At 43.0% G+C, this 17,435-nt stretch overlaps 3 protein-coding genes and 1 long non-coding RNA gene across 5 annotated transcripts in view; 1 reads left to right on the forward strand and 3 right to left on the reverse strand.

The window, feature by feature from the left end:
- ndst1b (N-deacetylase/N-sulfotransferase (heparan glucosaminyl) 1b) overlaps positions 1-2,117 on the reverse strand; it is a 52,882-nt gene extending 50,765 nt beyond the window's left edge. Inside the window, exon 1 of the mRNA XM_076980063.1 lies at positions 1,905-2,117. The gene's annotated coding sequence lies outside the window, so the exon portion shown is untranslated. The remainder of the gene's footprint in view (positions 1-1,904) is intronic.
- A 1,805-nt stretch (positions 2,118-3,922) lies between these two features.
- Positions 3,923-9,685, forward strand: rbm22 (RNA binding motif protein 22). The gene is made up of 11 exons (XM_076980141.1): positions 3,923-4,026; positions 5,382-5,435; positions 5,589-5,618; positions 5,721-5,853; positions 6,096-6,196; positions 6,314-6,486; positions 6,692-6,892; positions 7,040-7,204; positions 8,750-8,838; positions 9,113-9,244; positions 9,329-9,685. The coding sequence occupies exons 1-11, from the start codon at positions 3,973-3,975 to the stop codon at positions 9,499-9,501; spliced, it is 1,305 nt and encodes a 434-aa protein (XP_076836256.1). The 5' UTR covers positions 3,923-3,972; the 3' UTR covers positions 9,502-9,685.
- Positions 9,677-13,662, reverse strand: LOC143481940 (myozenin-2). Its single transcript, XM_076980142.1, has 6 exons — positions 13,503-13,662; positions 13,164-13,271; positions 11,823-11,965; positions 11,340-11,499; positions 11,068-11,242; positions 9,677-10,526 (listed from the first exon to the last, which is right to left on the reverse strand). Exons 2-6 carry the CDS (start codon positions 13,243-13,245, stop codon positions 10,343-10,345), a joined length of 744 nt encoding a protein of 247 aa, XP_076836257.1. The 5' UTR covers positions 13,246-13,271; positions 13,503-13,662; the 3' UTR covers positions 9,677-10,342.
- Positions 13,663-14,392: 730 nt separating this feature from the next.
- Positions 14,393-16,124, reverse strand: LOC143481711 (uncharacterized). 2 transcript variants are annotated; one of them, XR_013122058.1, is made up of 3 exons: positions 15,812-16,124; positions 15,163-15,561; positions 14,393-14,959 (listed from the first exon to the last, which is right to left on the reverse strand). It is a non-coding gene; the product is annotated as an uncharacterized LOC143481711 (long non-coding RNA). The 2 variants fall into 2 exon arrangements; XR_013122059.1 differs by lacking the exon at positions 15,812-16,124 and having other exon boundaries at positions 15,163-15,304; positions 15,424-15,804.
- Positions 16,125-17,435: the final 1,311 nt, after the last annotated feature.

A 17,435-nucleotide genomic window follows, 5' to 3' on the forward strand; every position in this document is an offset into this window, starting at 1 on the left:
TACAGAATATTTCAGGTCTTGTATGGCAATTTGCTACAATGCTAAATTGCTTCTAAAGGAAGCACAATGAGGGGGAAAAAAGCTCTGCATTTTTACGGCTGGAACACAGCCATAATGCTAAAAAGCCACACATTTCACAGGCTCAAAGTTCACCTCTCAGGCGGCAAAGCTACTAACCTCGGGCAGTCTGGAATCTTTCATTACTGACTTGAGGTTTTGCACAGGTCACTTTCAGCACTGTTGACAAGGTCTTCACTTATTTATTGAAAGTGTCCATTAGATCTTGCTGGTTGTAGGGCTGAACCATTCGTTTCCGTGTTCTCTTCCGCTCCTTGGCTCTCACATTCAGACTGAGGAGATGTATGGCAGTTCAAACCAGGCAGGGCTGTTTATGACTCTGTCCATTCAACCACGCTACTCAAAGAGCTCATCTTTTCTCAATGTAGAGTTTGCTAACCTTTTCACCCCAACACAGCTTCCCATTTGAAGAAAAATGAGCCCCATCCTAACCCCTGAAACAAGCCAGCGTGGAGGTCCCCTGCAGTCCAAACATGCTTTTCAGCACTTGAAGATATACTGGATGAACACAGCACTGCTGTATCAAAAGAGAAGTAAAGTGCGATGAAGTGCCTCAAGCCTATATTATTCTGAAAAATGACATGCCATTTGGAAGTTATGAGGTTTACAATTTCTTGCCATTTATTGGGTAGAAAGAAGCAAAAACATTGTTAAAACACTTGATGTTAAAAGAATGATGTTCAAACTAGAACTGGTGGAAATATAAAATTAAAAATCACAGGTACGAGTCCTGTGTTTATTCGAGCAGGTCTCCCACACATCTCCTATAGCTGGACACCTTCAAAAGGATGTTAGTCTATATAATAATCTTCTTAAGAAGCAAGATGTCTCTCAAACCTCCTTCAGCACCTCGTGGTTTGGCTGACCGTGCAGCACAAGCTTAACCCTGCTGGTGTAGCCTACTCCACCCTCTTAAGAACAGACTATTTGATACATCATGCCCCCCTTTGGACACCAGATTGCACAATTGATACTCTGGCTAAAAGCTGGTGTGTCTCAGGTTTAAAGCACCATATTGCTACCACTGGGTAAATTCACTTCTGCTGTTTGTTGAAGAGATGGCAGTATGTACCCTACACAGTGCCATCTGATGACTTTGTTCAATGCACCCTCACAGAACAGCTTATCCACACTTATGTTTCAAGGACTGCTGATAGCTGGGTATAAAGGTTGCAAGACTCACTCCCATTGTTCAGAAGTTGTAGTGTTTCAGCACTGCACAGATAACCTGCCCAGCTACTACGGCTTTTTGAATAAAGGTAAAATAAATACAGAACCACTGAAAAGGGGATTTACATCCACCAACTCACAGAGATCTATAAATAATCAAAAGTGCTTTAGGACGCTGGTGCGTCTCTAATGGGAAGAGCAGAGGACCCACTGCTAGTTAGTTAGTTAGTTAACTAGGTGTTTGTCAGCTACTAACACACGAGTGTATGAAGTTATACAGGACGGTGGTTCTTTAAAGCTACAGCTGGATATCTGCTCAACTCTGAGGTAACGTTAGCTAGCTAGCTATGCTAGGTGGCTGGTCCTGAGCAGACTGGCGAGCTAACCGTAGCTAACAGTTACTACACCTCCACACTGTTTAGGTCTGGCTCGCCAAAACACACTCTACTGAGACTACAGCTCGTCTGCTACACGGAGCTGGTGTCCGTGACTCCAGCAGAACTGACATTAAATTAAAGCAGCCAGCTGTGGTACGAGCGGCACTACAGGCTGCTAACCTCCCCCCCTGTTGTTGTTCGTACGCCTGCTAGCAAAGCAGCTAGCTAGCAACACAGCTATCCATTCAAAATATAAAGAAAATGCACCGATATGCTCACCAGTTCAACGTCTCTGTCAGAAGAGGCGGAGTGCGTTATATCTTGATTCCGGGCAGGCTTGTGAGGTTAATGGTTTTCACGCCGCATCGTACGCTTGGCTCCGACTACAGCGAAAGTGGAGCGTCCCGGTTTAAATGTGCGGCTTTCCCACTGGCGAGCCCACAGACAACTCGCCTCTCTCCTCTCGCGGTTCTCCGCTAACTGTACGAGCGGGCGGACGCTGCACTGCGCTGGCCAGTCGCTAGAGGGCGCACCGTGCACGGTGTTTTAATCATATATCGCCATCAACTGCTACGTTAATAACTAATAGATTCAGCTACACTACTTCAAGATAGAAAGTGCAGTATTGATTCCCTGAGGGGAAAATATTTGTCAGAGCAGCACAAGAGGCAAGTAATAAAAACATTCATCCTAAAAAAGCACAACGTTGTGATATAATAATTCCACACTCCACATATTAGTTATTATCTTATTATTATGTAGTATATATAATATGGTAAACTGTAGAATGTATATTGCAAAAATGTCAAGCGATTATATTACAGTCCTGACACACCTTATATCACAGTGTTGACAAGTGACAATCAGAAATAAGGTCCTGTTCAACAACAGTAATACGGTTAAATAATGCATTGAATTCAATAAATTGAAATAAATTGGATTAAAAAATTATGTAAAAATATAAGTTATGGTAATGTGGTTATTATCGTTAGAACTATATCTGGCATAAAGGTAGATAGGTTAAAGAGTTTGATAGCAGTGAGTATAGATCATATATTGTCTTGGTCCCTCCTGCAACATGGCTGGATCAGTCATGAATGGAAGGTGGTTGATTAGGTGATCAATAAGGGGATTAGAGGAACTCTCCAATTTTCACAGTTTTGCCTCTATTCTCTCCTGAATTACAATCTCCAAGCAGTCCAGGTTGGTCCCAATGACCTTTCCTGATTTGTTTGTTTAATTTTTCTCCTGCTTTAATGCCACTACCCTAGAACAGTGCTGCAAGCTTCTATAGCATCTGACTACGTAGATCAAAGGACCTGTAGACTGCCTCCGACACGTCCAGTGAGATATGTGGTCCACTTGCTCCTTTGGGTTACTTCAGGTCTGCACCATCACACTTCCTTTCCCAGAACAACAAAAAACAATGAGGAATTGGCCACATCTTTTCCCTCTTGTCAACAATGAGCTGCAGGTTATTCCACACACACCACTCAATAAAATTGTTGATGACAGCCCTATACTTTGATTCCTGACAATTGTTGATAGATCTAACAACACCAGAGCAATAAAAACTAGAACAGGCAGTTATATTTGAAAGAGAAAAGGCAATAGAACCACAGCACATGAAGCTCCTCCACCTGGACATACAATATAGTATACAGTGTAGTTTCCCAGATGTTCAAACTTATACTGGTAGTCAGTAATCCAGGTGATAATGGTGATATCCACCTCCTGCATCTTAGCATCTCACTAATCAGCATGGGCTATTTAACGTTAAGTGTTGGAGAGATCAAGTAACATGAACCTCTTTGAGTTTGCAACACATATATATTTGGTGTTGATAAATAAACTGCAGAAGGTCTGATGAATCAACCTTGGGTTTCAGGTGGGCTGTAAACAGCCTCTTCAGGGCTAATAATACTTTCACTACATTTGATGTACATTTTGCATTGTTTGTTTATTGTAATTGGAACTACTCCCAACTTCCACATGGACACAATACATTTAATTATTCAGTTTTAATTGCTAGTGCAGCAATATCTTTTACATGAACTAAAAAACGAATGGCATGCTTACAGGTGTTTCAAACTGCAGGATGAGCTTCACTTCACTTAATTGTATAATATTATTTTTAAAGAAACAACATTAGAACATTGTGAGGAATAAAAAAGTAATTAAAATGGATCCATCAGTATGTTTGATAACTGGTAATATTTCTCCCCGTCGTCTCACTCCGTAACAGTAGGGGGCAAAGGTCCGTTTGACAAACGTCTTCCAGCGACCACAGAGACGCGTGAACAAAAAGAACCGGAAGCGCGGAGGTCTTCACACGCTTTAATGGAAAATGGCGACGTCCTTAGGCTCCAACACTTACAACAGACAGAATTGGGAGGACTCTGTGAGTAAAATACTATACATGTCTACACACCTTTACTCTTAATAGAACAGATTTTAGGAATACAAAAGGTTGGAAGCGCAAGTTCTTCACAAACCCGTCTAAAAAACTTCAGTTTATCGACTACGATAGCCAGCCGTACCGCTAGCTAGCCGACTATGATAAGTAGCTAATGTAGTGCTAATGTAAGCGGTATTAATTCACACAGCGTTAGCAGTTTAGCATCCAACCAGCTTCTTCTGAGGAATAACTTAATAGCAAGTAAAGAAACCACAGAAGTATTTAGAACCGATACTTTGTATATTGGTGAAGTTTAGTATTTTATAAATGTATAGCTGTTTTTACGCGGTCTGCCCGAGATAGCTAACGTTAGCCTTGTTTGCACTAAATATAGAGTAGAGCGGCTAGCGTGGAGAAGTGTGGCCACAATGTAAGGTGTGTGTGTGTGTGTGTGTGTGTGTGTTAGTGAGCTAGTGTCCTTCCTGTGTACATTAAATATAGAAATATATTTCTTGCCAGCCTAGCTGTTATCCTACCATTGATGTTTTTAATTCTCCGCGACCAGATATAGAAATAAATGATATAGAGATCACTATTAATTCCAGAGGGAAACTGGCATTATTGCAGTGGCTCGAGGTACAGAAAGACCACATTGTGCAACACCGGAGAATAAACACACAACATATATAAAATGGGTAAAAAAAACCAATTAAACAAATTATAACTGGTAAGTGTCAGTGAGACGTAAACAGTCACTGAGCAATGAATGCAGGCATTATCTGTGTAAGTGGTGAGTGCCGTAAACAATGGTAGTGATATTATTTATTATAGTGTACATTAGTAGGACTAGACAGTAATGTCAGTTATGACAATTGAATAGAACTATCTAAAAAAAAATACTAACATAGGCTATACTCACCACCTAAATGTTATATTATCTCGGTAATGGGAGTTTTATAGTTAGTGCACAAGCCACTAGTTATTATACTAGTAAGTATAATATCAACACACATCAGTAATGTTTAGTAGGCCAACGTCACCCGGAAGCCTCATTTCATCATCATTATGATATAGTGTACTGTACTGTCATTATTTATTATAATTTAGGCATCTTTCTTTCCATGTATTACTATTCTTGTTTTAATGACCATTATCTATAAAGTGATGGCCAGAGGAAACCGTGTCCTGTCACCTCTGAGTTGCTCATTAGAGGTCTAGACATGGTTCCTGCAAAACTGCTTTAGACAATGTTGAAAGTGCAATATAAAACCACTGCCCTGAATTTAATTGGGTAGAAATGTCATGACTAGATTGTTCATATTAGATATGGCATTTATAAATTGTTTTTGTTTAAACAGGACTTCCCTATTCTCTGTCAAACATGCCTGGGTGAGAATCCTTACATTCGAATGGTAAGTATAGATTTTTTTCATGTAATTTTCAGTGTGATATCATATAGCTGCTAAACTCTTAAGAGGCCTTAGAAAATGTTATGAGCATATAGAGTCAGAAACACTGAAACTGCTTCCTTATTCTGACCACCTGGGAATGTTTGTTTTTGATAGACCAAAGAGAAGTATGGCAAAGAGTGCAAGGTAAGGCTGCAGAATTACAAGTTAATAATTATTAATAGTAAATTCTCATTTTAAAGCACACACAGTTTATCATAATGTCCATGTTCTTGTGCTCTGTCTCAGATATGTGCGCGTCCTTTCACTGTGTTCCGCTGGTGTCCTGGAGTCAGAATGCGCTTCAAGAAGACCGAGGTGTGTCAGACCTGCAGTAAGATGAAGAACGTGTGTCAGACCTGCCTGCTGGATCTGGAGTATGGTAATTGCCCCTTGTTTATCTGCTGCACGCAAGATGGCTGCTCTTGGCTCTTCGCTGTTTCCCTTCAACACTGACCTTTAACGTTACGGGGGTGTGCATGCTGTAACATTCCTGGGGCATGATACATGTTTAATAAAGATCACACTTATGGGCTGAAATGTGACATGATTATTGTAATTGGATATGTTCATTTTTACTGTACAATCTGTTAAGTTTTCTCTCTTTTTTTTTACTCAATACAGGTTTACCCATTCAGGTCAGAGACACAGGGCTATCGGTTAAGGATGAGGTGCCAAAATCGGACGTGAACAAGGAGTACTACACCCAGAACATGGAGAGAGAGGTGATCACTCTGATCGAAACTCGTGTTTGTAGTCAGTGGAAAACATTTGCCGAGCTCACTCAGTGCCCTCCCACCAACGACGAGACAAAGCTCGGTAACGTTAATGCTTAATTGCAGATCAGCAACTCGGACGGCACGCGGCCGGTCGGGGCTCTGGGGAAGGCCCCCGGGTCAAGTGACATGCTGCTGAAGCTGGCGCGCACCACGCCCTATTACAAGAGAAACAGGCCACACATCTGCTCCTTCTGGGTCAAAGGGGAGTGCCGGAGAGGAGAGGAGTGCCCCTACAGGTGAGCTGTGGCCACAGGCCAGCGGCTCTTGATACACTAGTGCCTGTGACTCTAGGGAATTACTATGTGGGAACTTGGAGATTCTTAAATAGAAGCGTCACTCACAAGTAGTCTGTAACTTTCATTTGGAGAGTTTTGAAGAAAAACGTTTGTGTTCCGCTGTGCAAAAGAAACAGTGTTGACGTTTGTTGCCGTACTGCCCTAGGCACGAGAAGCCCACAGATCCAGATGACCCGCTGGCTGACCAGAACATTAAGGACCGATACTATGGAATTAACGACCCAGTAGCTGACAAGCTCCTGAAACGGGCTTCAGCCATGCCGAGACTTGATCCGCCTGAGGACAAGTCCATCACCACGCTCTACGTGGGGGGACTGGGAGAGTCCATTACAGATTCAGAGATCAGGTGCGTACACTTCAGCCAAGAGAGATCTAAGGAATTTCACCACACACTATCGTCCTACGTAGTCACACAGAATCACAATATTCTTGAATTACTGGGGGAAAAGCCTTATATCCTTAACCCTTACGGTTGTGGCCGGCCTTTTCTCAGGAACCATTTCTACCAGTTTGGGGAGATCCGCACCATCACCATAGTGCAGAGGCAGCAGTGTGCCTTCATCCAGTTCGCCACGCGGCAGTCTGCCGAGATGGCGGCGGAGAAGTCCTTCAACAAACTCATCGTCAACGGGCGACGCCTCAACGTCAAGTGGGGCAGGTGAGTCCAGTCTAGTCATCTCACTAGGGTTATACTCTTCAACACGAGATCGATGTCATTCCTGGAATCTGGTGGAGCTACTCGTCCGGTTCAGGGCCCAAAGCCCCAGGTGCCTCTTTATCACCCGGGAAACTTTTGTGTTAAACATTTACATTCTCCCTCTTTCTTCTTTCAGTCCCTGACATTTTTCCAGCTTCTCATATCCCTTCCTTTGAAATGTTACATTACATGGGACCGCCACACGTATTCTCACTGCTGTTATCTGCTTCATATCTACTATCGTCATGTCTGGTTGGTTTGCCATTACTTGCTTATCTGTCTGGATCTCAAGATCCCACAGGATCATAGACACGTTGTTCAGCTCCCCTCTCGGCCGTCTCCATTGACCTTATGCTTGTTGTTTAGTGCTGGCGTGGTTATTGCTTGTGTGCCGTCCTCTTTTCCAGCTGTCGGTAGGGTTGTCCTCCGGCAGTCACCCCTGCTGTTTGTCAGTGGAGCATTTTGGAGACAGACTGGCGAGCAGTCTTTGGTTGTCAGGTCTTGGGTGGAGTTCCCCGTGCGTTGGGAGGAGTTTTTTCTGGTCTTGGCATCGACAACTACCAGCTCCTGTCTGGGCTTAGTGTGCCGGTATCTGGTGACTGGCAGGGCATACGTGTTCATTGCTTTGATCTTATTTTTCCCATTCATCTAAGTCTTAAACACCTGCCTTACCCTGTGGAGGCACACGGATGTTCCTTCCTTCCTCTTCCTGCCACACGCTTCCCATGTGAATCTCCAGATTTTTGTAGCTGGTTGTTATATGGCCTTATGGTAGTGAAGTTTCCTCTCTCAGTCGGACACAATCCTCTTGACTGAATGGCATCCAGACCCCTGCCTCCCCTGACCTTAAATTATTGTTTGAACAACCTTAAACCATCTAGCTATAGCCTCTGTAGTGAAATTCATATTCACTACACTTCATGTTTTACTGGTTAGATTTTCTGTCATATTTGTTAACAGATCTGCATTGCAGATGTCTTCAAAATGTCGGCGGGAGGTTGGCGTGGACGCATGCACAGTGGCACGTCCCTGCAGCCACCAGCCGTCTTCATTAGTCTCACGCGCCAATAGAAATGCGTCCCGGTGTGACCGAGAATACGTGAATTAGCCTATATGAATAGGCTGGTGTTTCTTTCACTTTATTTATGAAGTACGTTGTGACGCAAACGTGAACTGACCCTATTTCTCAAGAGTGAGATAAATGGCCACAGAAGAATAAATGTGGTACTGGTGTCTTCACCTGGTCTAGATGTGCTACATGTAAATGTATTAACATGTATCCCTTCTCATGTATTAATGCAGGAGTGTGTTGGATTTCTTGCCAGTTTTTAATTGTATTTCTATGCACTTTGCTTGTATAGCTGATGGACCTCTGTCTGAAATGTGCTGTTTCTCTGGACGTTGTGTACTTTTGAACATTTCTACATGTCCTACTCCAGTACACTGCAGTTACTCAGCCTGTAAAGTGTATTTTTAAACCGCGCCCATTGCTGTCATGTGCACCAGGTCCCAGGCAGCACGGGGGAAGGACCGAGACAAGGACGGCGTGACTGAGAGTGGAATAAGACTGGAGCCCGTGCCTGGTCTCCCCGGAGGTAGGAACTGGGAGCTGTGTCCAGGGCCCCCACTGAAATACACACGTGTTCGCTCACTGTACAGCATCTCTCTCTCTCTATTTATATACATATATAAAATGCGTGTGAGTGTGTGTTAAATGGGATGTCAGTCAACATATATTTCAGTGATGGGACAGGATTTTGTACTTTTCTATATTAGTCTGTCTCCCCAGTAAGCTAATGCTGTGAGTGTGTGTGTGTATGCGGTGCTGTGTTCTTTAGGTTGCATGTAACACAGCCTTCTTTTCCACAGCCCTGCCTCCACCCCCCATGTCCGATGATGACACCTCAGCCAACTATTTCAACCTGGCTCCTACCAGCGCTCCTGCAGTCATGAACTTGGGTCTGCCCCCTCCCCCGGGAGTGGCCATGCCCCCACCTCCAGGTATGCTTCCTTCCATCTTCAGAGTTTTGCCCCATTGCTAAATGCTGGGTCCTTGCGTTTACGGTGCGTGTTCCCATTGTGCAGGTTTCGGTCCCCCTATGTACAACTCCATGGATCCCATGGCTCCTCCCATGGCCCCGCCCATGGCTCCTCCCATGGCCCCTCCTATGGTCATGAGACCTCCAGGTCAGGTGCACTACCCTTCCCAAGATCCTCATCGCATGGGCGCCCATGCCAGTCGCCTGGGAGGCCCCTAGATCCGGAAGAGAAAGCTACCTCACGATGTAGTGGGAGTGTTGTAAGCTTGACCTTTGTGTCGCGGCCCTCAGTTTTGGAATCGTTTTATATTTGTAACCTTTTATGGACTTGTTGACACAGTGACATTTGACCTTATGCAAATATGTAATAGACATACAAACATTAAAACCAGTGTAAAATGGATATGGTCTTTTTTTATTGATTTTATTGGACTTTATTTGGACTTTTAAACTTTTTTTAAACAATTTTGACCATTGCATTTTTACTCTTGGATCAGGTAGATATGTATGTAGAGACGGGTAGTTCAGAAAGTGTGTAGAAACTGTGTCTTTTATTTAATGAAATATTTGTATCGCGCGTTTTACTCAGTTTGAAAAACTTATAATTGGTTGCAGTGACCAATGATCATCACACGGGGGCGATATTGACCACGCTTGAAGGCTGTAAGCCACAGTTTTCAGTTCAGACAGTAATGATGGCTATCAGTTATTAACACCATTCCATTATGTCTTGAAATGGACAGCACAAGACCATTAAATACAAAGCATTGTTTATAAATTTACTTTGTTTTGTCCTTTATTCTACTAAACTATATCCAGGATTCTAAACCCCACAATCCTATAATTGTTGAGTAGACTAGAACAAGCATATAAACTTTGCACTTGGTGCCTATAGGCTCAGCTTGCAATTGATGCGATGCCATTCCAACCATACTGATGAAGCCTGCAGAATCTCGGCCCACACGGTGACGCTCTCCAGTGACGCTTCACTGATTATCAGCCCCTGGGAGGTCCGAGGACCCTTCGGTGGTCTGAAATGCATCTGTCTGCCATCCCGGACTCACAGGTCCACTGACTGGGCCTGGTGCCCAGCACTCCAGCCTCTGGGCTTGCGGTTGAAGTTGGGTCTGTTGCACATTCTCTCCCAGGTGAGGTGGGGCTCGGTGAATGCCTGCATGAGCTCGAAGCCAGGCAGAGGCAGAGTCCTGACGCTGCCCGCAGTGCCTCCGAATGGCACGGGAGCCCTGTCAGACCAGTTAGCATCACTTAGTTACTTTAAATCGTCTTCCCTTTTATGCTAGACGTTTTAATTTCAAGTGGCACGTTTAAAAAAAAATAATTAATCGTGTTTAGACTCATACAGGTTAGCAATTTGTCTCCTTCGTCTTATCAAGAGAGTGGTAGGGTTTTTTTTATGATTTTTGATTCTAATTCTGATCTAGAATTTTCTTCCAGACCATGTGGCAGATTCATCATGTGATATGTGCTGTTGGAAGTGTATTTTCTTTCTTGTCGAGTGTTTAAATAGAACCGTGTACTCTCTGGCTGTGGGGCCAAGAATGGAGTCTTGACCCTTGACCCTTGCTCCCTGTCCTCATGCTATGAGGGCAAGCAGTAATTCAATACACTTTTTCTGCTAATCATTAGCAGCACATTTACAGCATTTGCCCAGAATGAATGACCTCTGTAGAAGTGTGACTGTAACTAGCACCTGCTCTACAGGTGAGCAGTAGTAGTGATGCTCCACAGAAAGGATCAAAAAGAACATGGGTTCTCAGGCGCTACCTGTTGAAGCATCTGTAGCTGGTAGGTTTGTGTGGTGCCGCTGGCAGGCGGGCACTAAGGGTAGCCAGCACGGTCTCGCGGCCAATCGGATCTTCCCAGGGTGAGCAGTAGGACTTGGGGATGACTGTGATGTTGAACTTCTCCGGAGGAACCTCCTTCAGCGGTCCCGAGTAACCTGAGTAGGTGAGTTTGAAGGGAGCGTGCAAGTGTTTGTGTGTTTTGTTTTGTGAAATTAAGAGCACATGGATGTTCGGCGTGCACAGCGCGCTCACCCGGTGCTAGGACACTTGGGTTTCCTTTGCTGGCCACGCTGTGTTGGAGCGTCGTCACCAGGCTGGACCTGCAGGCCCTGCCGCTACAACCCGCTGCGCTGTCTTCAGCGTTCCCTGCCTGTCCATCACTGGTCTGCTGTATCTCATTCAGCTGAAGATGCTGCAGAGAGGTAATATATATAATGGACACTGGCACATTATTATTCAGACATCGTAGCCTTTAATTCATGATCTCTGCAGCTCCAGTGATTGGGATCATGGATTAGAAGAATTCAGCCAGTCTGTCACCTATGGCCTGAGTAAACATTTCGAGTTATATAATTTTGAGTCCTATAATTCTCAGCCTCGGTATTGCAATAAAGGCAGTGAGAAAGCGTGTAATTAAACTAAATCCAAAAGCTGTCTTTAGTGCTAGCTTCTCTCCTCCCATGTGTGAAATAATGATACGGTGCACCCATAGTCAGTGCTGTGACGTTGGCGTACATTGCCGACACCCTCCAGCGTGAACCTCTGCACCCTCCTCTGTCTCTCCTGGAACATTCTGGAACCCCTGTTTGACAGCAGGTTCAGTTCCTCCATCATAACGTCCTGTGGAACGCTGATCTTCTTTCCCAGGTCAAGACACTCTGACGCACACACACACACGGAACACATGAATTTTAGGCTGGTACATTGTGATTCTCTTCTTATTTTGTAGACTAGCTGACAAGAAAAGTAATTTATTTCTCCGCATTTTGTACACTGTCTCGTAGTGTAGGGTATATGTGGGAATACACATACAGGGGACTGACCAGAAATATATTTTAGTGAACGTGACGAAATGAGGACAGAGGTTACCTTTAGTCTTCAGAGCATCTTCAGCCCCTTGTCAATTTTTATATACACGTTTTCAACATCATGGAGTGGAAAATGACCATTAATAAAGACAAACATTGCACGGCTGTGTTGAGCGTGAGCAGGATATTCATGTCAAAGGGAAATTCATCCATATAATGAATAAAACGCAGTAACAAATCAGGATGGCACTTCTCAAAAGCATGCTTGTGTTAAGATCATCTTAAATGACAGGGAGAGTGTGTTTAATGTAAAACACGCACTGTCACAGTCTTTTGTTATAAAGCTTTTGGAAAATCCAGCCCAAGCTATTTGTTACTGCCATTGGCTATTCTAGTGTGATAGTGGTCTGAAATGATAAAATTTTTATGTCATTATTAAATACCTTTGTTAACAGAACCATAACATTAAAATTTAAATGTAACAGTAGCTATAGGTTAATGGTTATATAGGTCAACACCAACCGGCAGGGCTCACACAAACGTCTCCATTTTGTACTCTCACTTCCTTCATCAATGAGCATTAAGTCCATGCCTGAAACTGCAACCTCAGACTTCACTGTTTGTGTTTGTGCACTGCATGTTCAATTGTGCAATTGAATCATCACGTTTGACACTGGTGTCCAGACGGGTCTGCTGTCCTGCTGATCCTGCAGTCAGCTCACGTTTGAGGGGCTTCCAGCTCCTGGCCAATCAGCATGCGTGAGTCATCCCACTAGACTGAGGCTATTAGACCCATGCTGGGATATTGCATTACCGACCTACAGACAGCTCCGCTCGCAGCTCCAGACTCAGTCTGAGAGGCACAACAGTAGCGTCTCGAAACCTTGTGTTTTTTTTATGTCATTTTAATTGACGGCAAACTGTGTTTATTCCTTTTGATTTTTTTTTCTGGTTTTTTTTTTTGGTTTGTTTTGTTCAGGGTAATCAAAAAACTATTTGAAGATGAAGGGACGGTTGCTAGTGCCGTGGAGGCGTTTGGGGGACTTACCTCCCTGTGCTTCTAAGCACATCCCTACAGCCAGACGCTGTTTCTCTCTGGACGCTTCACTGGAAGGAACAGGCACGACCATCTCTGTAGTCCTCAGTGGCGAAACAGCTTGAGACACAGACCAGTGCTTATTTTGACATTACATTACACTCAGAACAGTCACCAAGTCAGCGCTGCCATTTGGTTTAGTGTCCTACTCCTGATTTTTGCCACGCACAAGCATTTCAAGAACCCAGAGCAAGGTTTTCTCTTATGGGGGAGCAATATTTCCTTCCTATTGTATAATTATTCTCTCAGTAAACCTTTTCTTTATTGATAAGTCTTGACAGCCACACTTACCAGTTGATGAACAAAGCCTCTCTTCTCCGATATTGACGACAGATGAAACTGATGCGATCTGTCTTGAAGCACAAACTCTACTATTTGGCCAGGACAGAGATGGACCATCAGGCTTGTCCTGATTAGATCATAGGCTTATTATAGAGGAGCATCCAGCAGAGCTAATGAGCTAGGATTAGCACAACAGCTCTTCTGGATCCTGTCTAATAAAAACATGAGCCACGACTCAGTCACAGAGGGTCGGCTGAACCTGAGAGGAAGCCTTGAGCTCTGAGTCATGCCTAAGTCATCCTCGGACTTCATATTCGTTCCTGAGGAGTCTGTGGGAAATCCCGATGGAAATAAGGTGCTACATATTCTAGCCCAACAGCTTAAACCTGTCTTCCCTGCTCTTTGTGACATATTTAGATGACTGTTATATATATGCTTTATAATTTATATAAGGGGATATGACAGGAAGACGACGGCCCTTTATGTCTCAAAACCAAAATAGCAGTTGTTGCATACCGTGTGAGACACCGTGAACAGTCTAAAATGCAGTTTAAAGCCTATTAAATCACTTCATGTAGAACATCATTTATATTAATAAAGTCCTATATAAAGAACTAGAGAATTTTTTGTAATGAGCCCATTTCATGTAATGAGACAAATAATGAACACATAAATCGGTCATAACCATTACAGGAGCCGACAGACTACTGTCTAACTACTGATCAGACTATAACATGAACCTCAGACAGCAGAAGGCGCCTCTGTGCCATTATTTACACTGTTGTGTAACTCATAAAAGCATATAAAAAACATGTGGTACATGAAGCTCGTCTCTGACATGATTCAGTGAGACTATATTTATTCTCAAAAATGGGAGAAAGCTCTTTCTGGTACAAAATAACAGTTGTTTATATGCAGGGTTGTTTCTTCTTATTTACAATGTTATTGCGGATCCAGTTCATTCTGTCCAGAGAGAAACCAGAACTGACAGGAACTGAGTGGTTGGCATCATTTCCAGCACCCGGCCTCATCATGGCAACAGACATAATCCAGAAACATGGTACACAAACTCATAAAACTTTGCTTCTGTTTATGGGTAGAACATGAAATCAGTGAATCTTGCGCTGGGTATTGTGGTGGAACAAATGTCCAGTTTCTCCATTTTGCTTCTTAAATAAATGTTTAACTGGCTAATAATGAATGAAATTTGAGCTTGTGATGGTTCTGCTGTCTCCATCTGTGTGAGTCTTTATCTTGTGTTGATCATCATGGGTTCACCTGTACTCCATCTCCAGACATGGCCGAGCAGGCCTGGATCTGCCGCGCTCTCTGTCCCAATGTACATGCAGATTGAGGCCATCCACGATCTCATTGGCTGGGATTGGGGTGGCCAGGTCTTTCTTATTAGCATAGATAAGCATCACCACTCCCTTCGGATTCTTCTCGTTAATCAACTCTCAGTGCTCCTATGGCAACGGGAGAGAAGTGGTTTGGGTTAAAAGCCTTCACATCTGAGCGTGTGCTTGGTAAAAGGCTGAGTCACACACTTTGCACTAACTTAAAGTAGACAGGTTGCAGCATTAATTTAGTAGTGAATGAGAGTCAAAGGTTTACTATGTATAATCAGTAAACAGTTACACTATAGTAACAATACAGTATAGTAACTTACTGGAATTTTCTTCAGATGAAACTGTCATGGTTTCATCTCGCTCATTCTCATCAATACTGTTTCTTCAAGTCTGAGTGTCCTCTTGTCTGCGCTATCGATTATGAATTTTTTAAAGTGAAGACCCCCATCCTCTCTGAATGATCTGTAATCAATTCTGTAATCAATTCTGGACTGGTGGCGCTAGCTTGACAACTAGGTGCAGACTCCATAGCCAACTGTAATTTTGGAATCAAAGAATATTGTAGTGTCTGTTGTTCATACCCAAACAGTTTGAAAAGCATGACGTGAATAAAACAGGCCTGTATGTTTTAGCGTGGTTCTCCTTAGCTTCCTCTGTCCCCCGATGTTCCACACAATCAGTTTCACATTGTGGCAGGTCACACTTTTAACGTTGAAGCCCTTAGATGAGTCACCCGACAGAAAAAGAAAAGAAGAGGAGACGACTCAGTTCTTATGATGATTTGTTCTTAATCATGATAAGTGACTCCCTCAATGTTTGGACATGGACAGACGGAGAGACAGAGAGTAAGAGTGTGAGAGAGAGAGAGAGAGAGAGAGAGAGAGAGAGAGAGACTCTGGTTATCAGCAGCTTCCCCATTCCCTGAGTTTATGGTTAAGCTCCCTTCGCCCGTTAGGATTAAACACACACCCAGCTCTCTGTTTTTGGAGTGGATCCACTCTCTTCACAAGCTTGTCGTCAGTAAAGTTCTGTTCCAAAGCTAGCAAGCACGCTGCTAACACAAGCCAATAAACAATTGACTCTTGCTAATGAACTCCCCTAAGGTTTAGAGCAGTCCGTTGAAAGATTCATCTGCTTTCATAATACATTTCCACACACAGGCGCACATCAAATAACAGGATACTGTTTCATAGAGTGAGAAGAGCTAGCATGGATGGCTCTTAAATGTTTTTAAGGCTTATATTTCACTTCTAAGGTCAGCTAAATATGGGTCTTTGCTGACTTTGCTTTACACTAGAATGAATCCAAAATAGGTCTTACAAACAGCCAAAGGCAGTCAGGACCCCAGTAGATAAACTATTACTTATCCAGTAGACCACATCTAACTGGAGTTTGTTTAATGCAGATATTTATAGGCAGGATAATAATTCTTTCTTCGTGATTTTCTCACTGCCAACATAATGACATTGTTTTTGTCAAGAATTTGTTGGTCTTATCTTCTGTCTAGGTGTCAATTCGCTTCTCGTGTTTAGAAGATTTCCTTATTCTGCTGTTTAACTGTATAATTCAGCACAGGAACACAATGTTATTAGTCTTGTTTCTCCCCACCCAGGGGGACTTTCGGCTATGTCTTTTCAGAGTGTCTTTTGATTTAAACTAGAACTGACTTGCCACCTTGCCCTTATTATCAGAGTAAACCAACCTTGTAGCAAGCATTCCTGCTGTACATCTTAATAAATGTCACTGTGACCTACACAATAGCTTCAGTCTAAAACTTTGCATTATGCCTTATTGGTGTTATTTAAGACCCAAACTTAGAATGCACTAACTATGCAATTTAAACAAACATATGAAAAGTCCTAAGCTCATGTATTTTGCCTCCCACCCATAATAGTACTTAATGTAACAATTTTCAGTGCTTCGCATTCAAAAAATGCATCATTTGGTGACCAGCAGCACAGTAATTTAACGACATAACGGCATTCATGAAATCTGTGAATGCACCCACACCTTCACCTACACAACGAACTCCTGACCTCCCTCTGCTCCTCCGCATGAGTAATAAGGCACTTTTTACATAAAACGTTGCATCTGTAAGGCATCTTTTACTATAATATTGTCATTTCACTGAGAATTAGATGGACACAGAGCACAGCACAAAAATGATGGAAGCAGCCCACTGCTCTCACAAATGAACCTCTCTTGATTAGAAATGCAATGGCTCTTACATGCTTGTATCATCTTGGATCATCTTGCTTAGATGAAAATGCAAGTTTTTTTTTTTTTTTACCTTACTGTTGTTTTTGTTTTTGTTTTACCTGTGTTGGAGCGATGGTGTTGACATCTTCCGAGTTGAGTTGTTTTAGTAAAGTTGTCTTTGTTGCGATCCAGACCAAGGAGAACAATCCGAAGCTGCTCTTCCATTGTGCCCTATAAAGTTTTGTGTCTTTATGACAGAAAACAAACCCTGGGACAGAGCCAGAAAAACACATTGGAATGATACCTAAGAAAGAAAGAGATTTGGATAGTTGTAAATAGACTTAAAGCAGGAACTAAAATATACATTACATTCTTATTTCTTTTCACAAAAGGC

The sequence above is a fragment of the Brachyhypopomus gauderio genome, chromosome 18, assembly GCF_052324685.1.
Source record: "Brachyhypopomus gauderio isolate BG-103 chromosome 18, BGAUD_0.2, whole genome shotgun sequence".
In the NCBI taxonomy this organism is placed as follows: domain Eukaryota; kingdom Metazoa; phylum Chordata; class Actinopteri; order Gymnotiformes; family Hypopomidae; genus Brachyhypopomus; species Brachyhypopomus gauderio.

Coding starts and splice junctions, on each gene's coding strand:
- LOC143481940 (XM_076980142.1), bottom strand. CDS start 13,245: ATGGTCGTGCCTGTTCCTTCCAGTGAAGCGTCCAGAGAGAAACAGCGT. Junction 11,500..11,822: donor CGCTGGAGGGTGTCGGCAAT/GTACGCCAACGT, acceptor ACCTCTCTGCAG/CATCTTCAGCTGAATGAGAT. Junction 10,527..11,067: donor AGCTACAGATGCTTCAACAG/GTAGCGCCTGAG, acceptor CTGGTCTGACAG/GGCTCCCGTGCCATTCGGAG.
- rbm22 (XM_076980141.1), top strand. CDS start 3,973: ATGGCGACGTCCTTAGGCTCCAACACTTACAACAGACAGAATTGGGAG. Junction 5,619..5,720: donor AGTATGGCAAAGAGTGCAAG/GTAAGGCTGCAG, acceptor GCTCTGTCTCAG/ATATGTGCGCGTCCTTTCAC. Junction 6,893..7,039: donor ATTACAGATTCAGAGATCAG/GTGCGTACACTT, acceptor GCCTTTTCTCAG/GAACCATTTCTACCAGTTTG.